We start from the raw sequence: 14278 nt of genomic DNA, 5'->3' as shown, positions 1-14278 counted from the left end.
AAGGGTTTGCAGCTCGTCAGAGCATTCCCCATTAAAATACTTGTAGAACAGGCAGAGGGATGCAACGTTCCGTCGGTGGGACAAAGGCTGAAGCTTAGATGACAGTTCAGGACCTAATGATGATGAGGGAGACGCTTATATCAGTCTGGGATGATTCTTATTAACACATATAGAACAGTTTTCATAACAGATATTAGAGGAGGGGATACTTCACTTATGATAAAGGTGGGGAGGACACATAATACTTGGAAGATGTTACACAAGAGTTCGTTATAACATTTACCTTTTCTGTTGTAAAGAATGACGTCACGAGACAAACACTTACAAAATATAGATGATTTCTTTATTCTTCAATCGACCGATCGGCGACATTAGGAATTCCATCCTTTTCGACTACATCGTTTACTCTTCAACCCTTCGCTTCTAAGGCACTCTCACTCTCCAACTCTATCATTGTGTGCGATCTTCTCTGATTATCTCATCCTCATTAACTCTTGACTGCAACTGACTTCTAATTCCGAACTCTCAGATTCTTATATTGAGAAACCTCCTTTGTTTATGACATCAGAAATGTAGTTTTCAAATGTGACTAATTTTCACGTGGCTTTACATATGTTTGTCCAAACACACTTTTGGCAAACAAATGAATCCTCAATTCTAATTCTAACCTATTTTTAAACAATATATTTTTCATTTACATTGTCCATTCTTTTAACTGACATATTTAATTTCAGATTTCTAAAAGAGTGGACAATCGATTCTTTTTCAACATAAACAATATTTAACTATTTCTAATAGAATTGACAATAGACTTCATTTCTAACATTCCATTCTCCATTATCTTTAACCTAGAGGGTTCCATTCTAACCTTATCCTAATATCACTTTCACTTATCAAGTATGTCTTCTTACTTACATGATAAGGGGGCAGCCCTGTCATGTAACAAATCAACAGGGACCAGATCATTACTAGAATGGTCTAATCGTGTTGATTTGGGGGCCCCAAGATAAAAATCCCTAGCCGAGATGTAAGACTGAATGTTGTAGGTTTTCCTAAACAGAGATAGAATAATAAGATGTTGATTCGGGTCTAAGGATTACGTAACTAGAACATGTACAAACGAGGATAGATACGAAACCTGTATTTATTTATTTATTTTTATTTTTATTTTTTTTTTTGTTTTTTGTTTTTTGTAGTTTTTTTTATGTGCCTTCTTACATATATGGTATTCGCAGGTGCATATACGATTATATATAGACGCGCTCTCAACTACGGTAAGGCTAAAGTGCTCGGATGTCTGCTGGTTTGTATGTGTGATGAGTTATGTGTGTGTGTGTGTGTGTGTGTGTGTGTGTGTGTGTGTGTGTGTGTGTGTGTGTGTGTGTGTGTGTGTGTGTGATCATAAAATAGAGTCCACGTGGAAGAGCGTGCTACTCCTTTCCCAGAATTATTTACCCTGTATTGCATTTAACAAGTTCCATCAAGTATTATTTTCTTTTCTATGAAAAAACGAAGGTTGAACTTCTGTTTTCCATCGCATTGATGAATTATCGAGTCTTCAAATCCATTTGGTTGATCAAAAATATACTGCAGGTTTTTAAGAAGAAAGCATCACGTGCCATATCATCTATCTATATATCTATCTATCTATATCTATATCTATATCTATCTATCTATATATATATGTACATATATATATATATATATATATATATATATATATATATATATATATATATATATATATATATAGTTGAAGGCGTTTTTTTGAAGTTGAACGTCAAAAAAGGAAAAAAAACGACATTATTTTGGCACCAACCTAATAACTTTGTGTAAAATTTGCAAAAGATAGGCTCAGCCGTTTCGGAACCTATGAGGAAGGAACTCACACACACAGTCACTTATATCATATATATATATATATATATATATATATATATATATATATATAAATATATATATATAAATATATATATATATATATATATATATATATATATATAAATATATATATATAAATATATATATATATATATATATATATATATATATATATATATATATATATATATATATATATATAATGCTCTCTATCTTAGGTTGAACATTTGGAAAGTGATATACAAATTATCATATGAAGCGATGATCTTTGTGTAAACAAACTGAGCTTAGTTACTTTTGACAATGTCAAAACATTGTTAATTCACTGTCCGCATAGCAATAGCCGTATAGCATAACGGTTAGAAGCTCCAACTGTCGTTCGGATGATCGGGTTTCGATCCAGGCTTGAGGTAGTTGCTTGTCTATCCACACTGATGAGCTGCGAAACAGCACTGCATGTGGATGACTATATATATATATATATATATATATATATATATATATATATATTGTGAAATAATCCTGTATGTATTTTATAAAAATTAAAAAATTTAATTTTAGGCTGCCGAAAAATGTATCGGTTTTTTTTTTTTGTTCTTTTATTTTTGTTGCCGAGGCAAAATGAACATGGAAGAAAAAGAGAGAGAGAGAGAGAGGGGGGGGAATATAGAAGAGAGAGAGAGAGAAAGAGAGAGAGAGCTCTTTCTGCCTACAGAGCGAAGGCTTACGTATCGTTACACACAAAGCCTCCAAAATATTCAGAAAATGTTTAGAGCTAGCCGTTTTTTTTTTTTTTTACACAGTGATCACCACTTATCAAGGCCCGGAAGCCACTCAGGGATAATCGTTTTTTTTTTTTTTTTGTTCTTTTATTTTTGTTGCCGAGGCAAAATGAACATGGAAGAAAAAGAGAGAGAGAGAAAGAGAGAGAGAGAGAGAATATAGAAGAGAGAGAGAGAAATATGAAGTAACGAAACTCAGCATCCCTATCCTGTCGCAGTTAATCACCTAAAGAAGGCCAGAGAATGAATTGGTTGAAACATGGTGAAACACGAACACCCATAAAGATGAGGATAACCGTCCGCAAATAAATAAATAAATATTCAAATTACTCATCTCAAAAGATTCCAATAAAAAATAATAATGATATCCTTAGGATATTTGTGTTTAAACTTATGTTAATGTTGGAAACGCATGTATTTTGTTTGATTTTCGATTTTCGAGCGATTAAAATACATAAGATTAGCGGTAAAAAAAAACAGTTACTGAATATCCTTAAAAAGTTATAATAATGATCATTTTGCATTAAATTTATAGACTTGCTTGTTACATTGGAATGTGTAACAAAAAAAATACTTACCTCGTAACAGTTAGTTAACCTCAGCGGATAAATGAGAGGGACGAAGCCATAGGAGGCCAACAAGGATCCGACGACTATTCCAAAAGGTGTATAGAAGAACATGGTCCCGCGCGTGTAGATCTCGGCTGGAAATCCCAGAATTGCAATGGCGGAAACTAACGAGACGAGAATAGATATAGAAACTGGAAACAGTCGCATCTTGCCGTCTCCCATCAGAAAACGCGTCGTAGATCTCGCGCTTTTCTCCAAGAAGGTGTAATAGACACCGATGCCCAGGGAAATAACCAAGACCAACAAAAAAACGACATAGTCGAAAACACCGAAAACTTTATCGGTATCATCCATGTTTCTCTTTATTTACTTATATCCGTAACAAAACCAGGAAAATCCTATTATAAAGGGTGGGGGAGGCGTTAACAATGATGTGTTAAACTAATATATATATATATATATATATATATATATATATATATATATATATATATATATATATATATATATATATATATTATGTGATGTCTTTTTATGCAGCGATGATCAAAATGTTTTAATTCATTTTCCTCGGATTTTTTTAGGCAAAGCGTTGAAGCAAAGATAGTATTTGCATTATGCGAGGAGATTGTACAATCATTTAGCCTTTACGACGCTGAGTGCAAGGTGCCTGTATGAAAAGGATGTAGGGGTGGTTGTTTTGCAACCAGTTAAAAACACCCATTCAGGTACGCCCACAACCGAGGCCACACCAGCAAGAAGGTGACAGTGGCTCACTAGTTACGATGTACCTTCAATAAGTTTCCAGACTTTTTTTCACATTTACCATTTTATTGATAGTACACACATGAAAATCTAATCCCCTTCGAAGTAATCTTCTCCGGCTGCAATTCACTTGTTATACCGTTCTAACAACTTCTGGAAGGCCCCATGAAAGTCCTCTTGTGTCACAGCATCTTTCATCTCCTAAATTGTCTCATAATTATTTTTTTTGTTTAAAATTAAGGCAGTTTGTAATTCGTCTATAAAACTTCCTTCTAGAAATATTGGTTTTCAAATATGTTTAAATGTCGAACTATAATTATAGTAATAAATCATTTTATAGTTACCAATTAAAAAAAATCTAAATAAGATTCTTTTAAGTTATGTGCGAATAACCTACAAATAACTTAGTGGAAAAAAAATAAAACATGACAAAATAATTTAGAATTTCGATTAGTGTTCTGTAGCTGGTCCATATTGAGTCGGATACATATTGGAGGTCCTAGATATGACTTTAAACTATATCCGATAGTGACGCCCCAGCTTGCGAGCTTTGGGGAGTGTGGAATCACCCTTTAATTGACATTGCTCCCAGGTCCACTCTGACCCGGAGTGGTAGTACCTGTTAGGGTCCCAACTATGGGTTAAATAGAAACCGACTTGAAAAAATATATATATATTCTATTAAAATTTCTGTCTTCCAAATCACTGGATTCGGCATTAAATAACCTGAAAAGGGTTGATATGCCGTAAAACAACCAACCAAAATAGTGGAGATGACGGGAGTTCATATCGGAGACATGTATGACGGGGAACTCAGAACAGGGGATGATATTGACATTTATATACATTTACACACAGGACAACGACTGTGACGATTCAGGACACTTCATATTATTAATACGGATTTGTGACATTTATACAGTTCTTTTACACAAGAGGAAAAGAATCTTCACTTATGATGGAGGAGGGGACAGATAATACTTGAGGGGGGGTTATACAAAGTTCATTACAGATGATGATAAAACACATTTACCTTTCAGTTGTAATGACGACACGAATACAACCAGTTACAAAATATTAAATAATTTCTTTATTCATCTGTCGGCCGATTGATGATGTCAGGGATTCAAACTTGTATGACTACATGGTCTACTCTTCTCCCGTTTCACCTCTAAGGGGATCAGTTCTGCTAAGTCGCCCCCGACTCTCGTCTCTGACTGACTGTAACCGTGATTGGAGGTGTATGTTGAGCAAAAAAAAAAGGGCCAATTTTTTAAAAACTTTGACCCCTATTATGACCCTTTAACATTTATTGTTTTGGGCTCAAATCAAGTTATTAAGTTAGATCCATGTCCAAGGGACCTATATCTAAAATTTCAAGTGTTTAGACCCAAAATTGTCGGAGGAGTTTTGTAGAGTTCTCAAAAGTCAAATTGTTGAACTGTGACCCCTTAACAGCCAAATTTCTGGACGAAAACGGATCACAAAGATTTTCTCAAATCTCAGTATCCTGTATATCAAATTTCGAGTCTGTAGACTAAAAATTGACAGAGTTATAGCGTAGGGAAATGTACACAAGCACACACACACATATACACGCACGCACACACACACACACACACACAGGCACATTCACTTTTATAGATATACTAGCATGGGTGCCCGGCGTTGCCCGGGTGTTTGGAGGTGTATGCTGAGCAAAAAAAAAGGGGGGGTAATGTTTTTAACTTTGACCCCTATTATGACTCTTTAAAATTTATTGTTTAGGGATTAAATCAAGTTATTAAGTTAGATCCATGTCCAAGGAATCTATATCTAAAATTTTAAGTATTTAGACCCAAAATTATCGGAGGAGTTTGGTAGAGTTTTCAAAGGTCAAATTGTGGAATTTTAACCCCTTAACAGCCAAATTTCTGGCCAAAAACCGATCACATCGATTTTTCCAAATCTCAGTACCCTGTATATAAACTTTGAGTCTGTAGACTAAAATTGACAGAGTTATTGCGTAGAGAAATGTACACAGACACACAGACAGACAGGCACACAGACATACAGACACGTTCACATTTATAGATATATAGATAGATAGATTTATGTATGCGTATATATATTTGTTTAAAAAATTCCCTACCAAACTCCTCTGTCAGTTTTTGGTCTACAGGCATGAAACTTAATATATAGGTTATTCGAACCCATGCAAAATTTTATATTTGGGTTTTATCCGGAGGAAATCAGTGCAAATATGTGAAGATTAAAGAAATAAAATTTGCCAGGTGAAGGTCGAACGACGGCATTACGAATATGCATGTGTAACGTAATAGCTATTGCTTTATATTTTAATTTTTAGCTTTGCAGCAAACATTTCTTTATAGCTCAGGTATTAACATCAAAGGAAAAATTAAATCGTCAGCTAAACGTTTTGGTTTCGCTTCTCGGTGGTGGTGCTCGAGTCATATTTTTTTTTTACCTTTTTAAATCATTTCTATATTGGGTCAAATATAATATAATAATAAATACAAAATCTGCATTAATAAAACTATATTAAAGCATGTTTTACGAGCGAGCAATGCCAGGCGACCTGTTTGTGTGTATATATATATATATATATATATATATATATATATATATATATATATATAGCACTTTCTATTTCCTGTATTTTAATTAAACTAGTAATTTCACTGTTACATTAAAATACACTTAGCTCTTTAGACTATGGTTCTAATCTCCTTTAAATTATATATATATATATATATATATATATATATATATATATATATATATATATATACATATATACATATATATATATACATATATATACATAGATACATATATATATATATATACATATATATACATATATACATATATATATATATATACATATATATATGTATATATATATATATATATATATATATATATATATATATATATATATATATATATATATATATATATATATATATATATATATATATATATATATATATATATATATATATATATATATATATATATATATATATATATATATATATATATATATATATATATATATATATATACACGGCATAATAACGTTGACACACCGGTTCTCGTCAGATCACCGAAGTTAAGCAGTGTTGAGCCTGGCTAATACCAGATGGGTGACCATTTTGGAATTCTAGGCGCTGTATGTGCTCTCCACTTATCTCGGCATTGTTTCCAGTCGTCTTGTACCTCAACTTGCCACTGGTATGCAACAATGTTGACTCAGGAGAGGCGTGGTTAGAGGTTGCGCAAGTCTTGCCACACAAATTTCACGCGCAGGCACCCTTACAGTGGGTATCCATAGTCTGTCAAGACTGAAGGAAGCCTTCATATATATATATATATATATATATATATATATATATATATATATATATATATAAATGTAACTCTTGGTTCGTTCGTAATTAATAGTATAAATAACCACTGGACGGATGGCTTCTACATTTTGGTATAATATGTTTGCGGTACGCATGCGTGTTTCTATCTATCTCTTTGTAATTATAACATTATACGTAATTTTTCTATAATAAATATTTGGTTTTCGTTGTACGGATGGGCCATTTTTTTTTATTTGGGGACAATTATTTCACACCGCGTGTCATCACGTGGCATCACTAAACGGAACTTTTATATATCAAATTTTTCGTTTAAAAATGGAATTATTTCTCTTTCGTTAATATAAATATATATATTTTTTAATATTTCGTGTTTTATATATATATATATAAAGTACAATTGTTGAATGTTATTTTCTTGATTATATTTGTTTGGGAGGAGCACAATTAAAAAAAAAGATTAAAACGGAGCGAAATTTAAATTTCCATTTCATTTTTACTCTTTATGAATATTAAAAGAAAAATTACTAAACATTTATTAATAATGCCTCACTTTTACAGACATTTGTTCTTAAATTTCTTAAATGACGATTTTTTATCAACTGTTTTTTTAATAGCATTTGCGGATGGGTAAAAAATGAAAAAAAAAAATAACTAAACCATTTACTGATAATTCTCACTTTTACAAATATTTTTAACAAATAAATTTTATCAAAGTCAAGATACCGAGAAATTGTCAGTAAATGGCTTAGTTATTTTTTCCGTTTTTTACCCATCCACAAATGCTATTAAAATAAAAGTCGATAAAAAGTCATTTAAAAAGAAATTATAAAAACAAATGTCAGCATACCCATCCACAAATGCTATTTAAAAAAAAAGTCGATAAAAAGTCGTCATTTAAAAAGAAATTCAAAAACAAATGTCTGTAAAAGTAAGGCATTATTAATAAATGTTTAGTTATTTTTCTTTTAATATTCATAAAGAGTAAAACTTTTTTTCAAAATAAATGTGACAAATAATTGTTTAGTTACTACGACAACGTCAGTAAATAAAAAAAAAAGTGTTACGTGCGCTTGCGTCAGAAAGGGAGCGATGTGTGTTTTTTTATGATGGACGCCATGGAACTCAACGCCTAAGGAGTACCAAACTCTGTTTTCCAAAATAAACGTTTACTACCAACTTTCTTCAAAAAAAAAAAAAAAAAAAAAAGTGCAAGTTTTCCTGAAAAAAAAACAAACCTTCACCTAACCATTTATGGCAAAAATAGCGACCCATAAAAATCTGGGGCGCTTCTACATTTATTGCCGAAATTGGAGACGCCATTTTTTTCACGCACTTGCTACCCAAATCTAGGGGAGACATCATTATATGGCCGAACGATTGCTTCCAGAAAGGGAAAGAATAAATTTACCTAAATTAATATTTATTACTTCCGGAAACATTAAATTAAATTAAAATTATCAGTTATTACTTCCAGAAACTTGGTAAACCGATATTACTGGAGAAAATGAATCTTGACAATTCAAAAAAATGTTTAAAATTATTTATTTGTTCGAAAAATAAAAAAACAAACAACCAAAAAAAAACTATTTTATAAAAGTCCAATGTTGCTTTGAAAGTAAATAAAGAAAGTGAAAGAGAACATATATCCGTAATTGTTTAATTGGAAATGTTTCGATTTAATTGATGAGAACGGGAAAGGTTTTCATGGAACAATTATTTTTTTTTTTATTAAAAACAGAAAATTGAAATGACATTCATAATAGTTTAACCTGGGCGAGCGCCATTTGAAAACCAAAACAAAACCAAAACATGTATTAGTTTTTTTGTTGTTTTTTTTGTTTTTTTTTTTCGTTTGTGTGTTTTGTTTTTCTGGGGGGGGGTTCTTTTCGAACAAATAAATAATTTTAAATATTTTTTTGAATTGTCAAGATTCATTTTCTCCGGTAATATCGGTTTACCAAGTTTCTGGAAATAATAAATCATAATTTTAGTTTAAGGGAGTAATAAATGTTAATTTTGGTAAATTTATCTAGTTTAATTTATCGTTTCCGGAAGTAATAAATGTAAATTTTGGTAAATTTATTCTTTCCCTTTCCGGAAGCAATCGTTCGGCCAGATGTCTCCTCTAGATTTGGATAGCAAGTGCCTGAAAAAAATGGCGTCTCCAATTTCGGCAATAAAGTGTAGAAGCACCAAATCTGCTAGCTGAGTGACAAATCTACTTAAAATATTGAAAAAAGACAGAAAGAAAAAAAAGAATAGAAACTCTAGATGTATCAGAAATTTGGAGGAATTTTTGACACCCCTAACAGAAAACTGCGAATAAAATATAAAAAGAAAACTCGTAATTTCTCTTTTTAAAGTGAGTTGTTTATTTTCTATATGGAATATACTTTCAAAATAAACTATTAAAGTTGTTTAAAAGATAATAGAAATATTTTTTATTTTTTAAAAAACAGTGTTTACAAAATGTTAACAAAATGCCGGTGTGCCTTCATGCAGCCATTTTTTTACGTAATAAAATCAATAGAATTTTACGAGTTAAATATTTTTCAATTTTTAAACTTTAAAAATCTATCAAAAATTTTTTATTGGTTCAATTTTTACGATATTTTCAGAGTCCATGTGAAATTTTATGCTCTTTCCAATAAACCAAATATAGACAAACGTCTTTTTTTTTTCAAATTCACTCCCCCATTTGTAAATGTTTATCAAAATTTTAATAATTAATTTATGTACCAAAGTTTTATATATCACAAATCGAAGATAAAAGATCAATAAAGAAAATATTCCAATTTAAAACAAAAAAAGAATAGTTTTTTGAAATTTACCTGTAAAGTCTAAAGTGTAAAACCTTTTTTTTTTCTAAACATGTTGATTTTTTTTTAAATGAAAGCTCATGTTATGCTTACATCGTCAAGTAAATACCAGACGCTGATGGCAAATTTTTCTATCTCATTGAATGTTTTCTTGTTTTAGATATTAAAAAAAAATTAGTTGATGAAGAAGTATTAAAATATATCAATCAAAAACTCGTGTATTTCATTAAAAGAATTTTCTAAAAATCGATGAAGCGGATTTTTTGTTCTAGGGGAAAAACTTATAAGTGAATGTGCGTTTCTTTTTTAACTACGGAGGATGAAAAATACTCATTTTGGTTAACACACGCAATAAAAAAGAGACATTATTTATGCCATTGGACGAAACCATACTTCATAAATTTCATTTTAGCAGCAGCAGCTATTTAACGCTTCGTGGAAAACATGTTACAAAAATGCGATTTTCTAGGACCCTCACTTTTAAAAATCCTTTTATTTAAAAAAATACATGGAATTTGAAATATAAATATGGATCAATTCTTAACAATGAAGAATGGAACTACCCATTTAATAATATTTTTTAGGTAAGTGATTTTTTTGGCATATATATACATATATTTATAAGCAAGTCAAAATATATTGATTTTCTTAATATGTTTTAAAAAGAAAACCGCTTTAAAGAAACAAATATTGCATAATTTGCTATTAAACCTGTTATTTTTTTTTAAATTTGGTCTTTGCTCCTTTAATTGAAAAAAAATTAGGGTTTGAATTATATTTTCAAGTAGTCATAAGCTTAAAAAATAGTAAGTTGAATTATTAAGGTTCTAATCATCATTTTTAATGGCCACTTTCTGATACACCTATAGAACCTCTGCCAAACATACTGGCAATAATTTGGTTTCGTCCTTCCCTTCAGTGTTTCCAATAAGGAGGATTGATTTACTACTTCTCCCCTGAGTACAGTATAATAAGTTTTCACTAAGAAAATAAACATAAAATTAAAAGAGAAAAGGCATGTTTTCTTCAAAACGTACCGCTCAAAACCAAAAAAAACTTTGAAAAAAGAATGGGAGAGATTGGAATCAGAGGGATGGCAGAGAAGATACAACGGATTTCAATAATGAAAACTGCAGATATATTTAGGAAACCCCTTGAATGTGAAAACCAACACCACACACGAACTACACACACAAACTGGACAAAGAAACGGCTACAGATGCAAAACACAAAGGCACATCATATGGAACCATGAAAACTGGAACTGTAGAATTGACAAACACCGTCCCCCCCCTTTTTTCTGAGTGTCACCATAAACGGGCACCACAGCAAATAATGAGGGTCAAGGAGGATGGAAAGACCGAAGAGAGAACGCACTAGCCAGACTCACGCTGAATGAGTGCAAATTCCAGTGAAGACCAATGGTCGTCCCCAGCGAGAAATCAATGGTAAGCGGCTGTTGCGATAACGCAAATTCTTTTGCAAAGGTTATCGAAAAAGGTGGAGAGTACTGGAAATCTGGAGAGACTTGTTGTCACTCAGACTCCAGGGAACACCACAAGTTGTTCTCAAAGAGCAATCGTTGATGATGGCTTGTATGACTACTCCTAGTGAGTAGATGATGATGATGATGATGATGATGATGATGATGATGATGATGATGATGATGATGATGATGATGATGACGACGACGACACCAATATGTAGTAGGAGAATTAGGAACAACTTTGAAAAATGGGAAAAAAGGAATCAGAGGAATGACTGAGAAGATAAAATGGATAACAATAATGAGAAATGCTGAAATATTAAGGAAAATCCTTGAATGCGTAAACCAGTACACATGAACCACAGACGTTAGCCGAACATATAGAAACTGCCGTAGACGTAAAACGCAAAGAAACACTACATTTGATCAAGAAAACTGAAGCTGTACAATTGTAAGTTACTCCATCCTCCGCAGAAAAAAAGTAACGGCATCACTTGATACGAAACTAAATAATCGAAGAAGGTCAAGGACGATGAAAAGGCAGACAAGAGAAATGGCTGAGTGCAAAAGAGAACTGTGACCTTGGGGAGGTTTATTGCCACCCAAATCCCAGTGAAGACCAATATTCGCTACCAACGAGAAATCAATGGTAAACTGCTGTTGCGATGACGAAAATTCATTTGCAAATTAAATCGAAAGAGGGGGGAGTACTGAAAATCTGGGGAGACTTGTTGTCATAAAAGGAACATCTTTGTACGATGACCTGTGTGAAAAATTCCAAGTGAGTGAATAGTAATAAAAGTTTTAGTAAACAAAATTGAACATTCTTAAGATTACTTTTTTTCTACCGACTGAACTCGTTTTTTTATTAAAACCATCACAAATTTTATCGTGAAATTTTATAAGTATATAAGTATGTGATACGTTTGAAACTAAATTACAGCTCGAAGATTTTATAAAATGAACAAAACTTTATTTGTTTAAGATTATTTATCATTTCGACGTAATACGCCTTCTTCAGAATACACACACACACACACACACACAATTTAATTATTATAGTAAAAAAATAATTATATATATATATATATATAGACATAAACATTACTATCGTTTAAAAAATCAACACAAAAACCACTTAAACACATGAACGATAAAAACGAAGCAGTAAATTATCTATGGCGACATAGCGCAGTGGATTAGGGCGCTGGACTGAAATACATAAGGTCCAAGGTTCGAATCCTACCAACAGTCAAGCTACGCTGAAGAGGAGTAGGGCTCCGAAACACGCGTGTCCGTAGATTACTGTTTTTAAAAATAATAAATATATATATATATATATATATATATATATATATATATATATATATAGTGGATACAAAAATATCGATATCAAATATAAGCAACAAAACACCAACAACTATAATAAAATTAAAAACAGAAGAAAAAGAACTATAATTTGGTATACGGCCCCATACAATCAAATGTTAAAAACAAAACTTGGCAAGAAATTTCTAGATCTTATTGAAAAACACTTTCCCGCAACCAACCCCTTACACAAAATCTTCAATGAAAATACCTTGAAGTTATCTTACTGTTGTTGCGAAAATTTAGAGATGATAATTAAGGCACATAATAACAAAATACTAAATGAAAACAATGTAAACAACAACAAAATAAACAATAAAAAAGTAGACACCATGACAGAAATAAAACCAACACTAGCAGAAATAATAATAATAATAATAATAATAACAAACCAACCCCGGACAAGAACAACCATACCATAAATAAAAATACTAATAACGAACAAGATAAATGCAATTGTAGACACCGTACACTTTGCCCAGTCCAAAATAAATGTCTAACAAAAAGCGTAGTTTATCAAGCAACAATATTTGCGAAAGAAAACCCGAATAACAAGAAATATTACATAGGCATGACTTCCTTAGATTTCAAAACCCGATACTATGACCACAAAAGCACATTCAAAAATAAAAAACACCGTATAAAAACAACACTAGCGAATAAATACTGGGAACTCAAAGAAAGCGGACATTCGCCGGTAGTCGAATGGAAAATAATGAGACAAGCTACCACATGCAGACATTTAGACGACCCATGTAAACTATGCCTCCATGAAAAATTTTCTATCCTGTACTTTAAAGAACCTCAAAATCTATTAAACTGTAGGCGGGAAATAGCAAACAGCTGTGTTCACAAAATGAAACTTACTCTAGGATAGCGATACAAAATAGCTCTAAAACTAACAATAACAATAGAAAACAAACAAATAAATAAATTAAATAAACATGAATATACATAAACGATCACACACATATATGTATATATATATGTATATATGTATATATATATATATGTGCATTATTGTGTACACATAGGTATATTTATATGTATGAAAAAAAAAGGGAGAACGGCCACCGAAAACCACTAACCTAGTTCTAAAACAGATCCTTTGTTTTATAAAATGCATGCCCATTGGCTGATAGGAAGGGGCGCGGTGGAGACTAGAAAGCTGATTGGCCAACTAGAAATCCTCAACATATATAAAAACAAGAAGCAACGACAGAATTCGCGC

At 31.6% G+C, this 14278-nt stretch overlaps 1 protein-coding gene across 2 annotated transcripts in view; it reads right to left on the bottom strand.

Moving 5' to 3' along the window:
- LOC145261253 (sodium-coupled monocarboxylate transporter 1-like) overlaps positions 1-3660 on the bottom strand; it is a 179360-nt gene extending 175700 nt beyond the window's left edge. For both annotated transcript variants that reach the window (XM_080119647.1, XM_080119650.1), the window contains exon 1: positions 3242-3660. In XM_080119647.1, coding sequence (XP_079975773.1) covers positions 3242-3586 — 345 coding nt within the window. In that variant the 5' untranslated portion in view covers positions 3587-3660. The remainder of the gene's footprint in view (positions 1-3241) is intronic.
- Positions 3661-14278: the final 10618 nt, after the last annotated feature.

This window comes from Euprymna scolopes, chromosome 37 (assembly GCF_053919585.1).
Source record: "Euprymna scolopes isolate OS-2025 chromosome 37, ASM5391958v1, whole genome shotgun sequence".
Classification (NCBI taxonomy): domain Eukaryota; kingdom Metazoa; phylum Mollusca; class Cephalopoda; order Sepiida; family Sepiolidae; genus Euprymna; species Euprymna scolopes.
The sequence above is the reverse complement of the archived record's forward strand: the minus strand, read 5'-3'. Positions and strand labels throughout refer to the sequence as shown.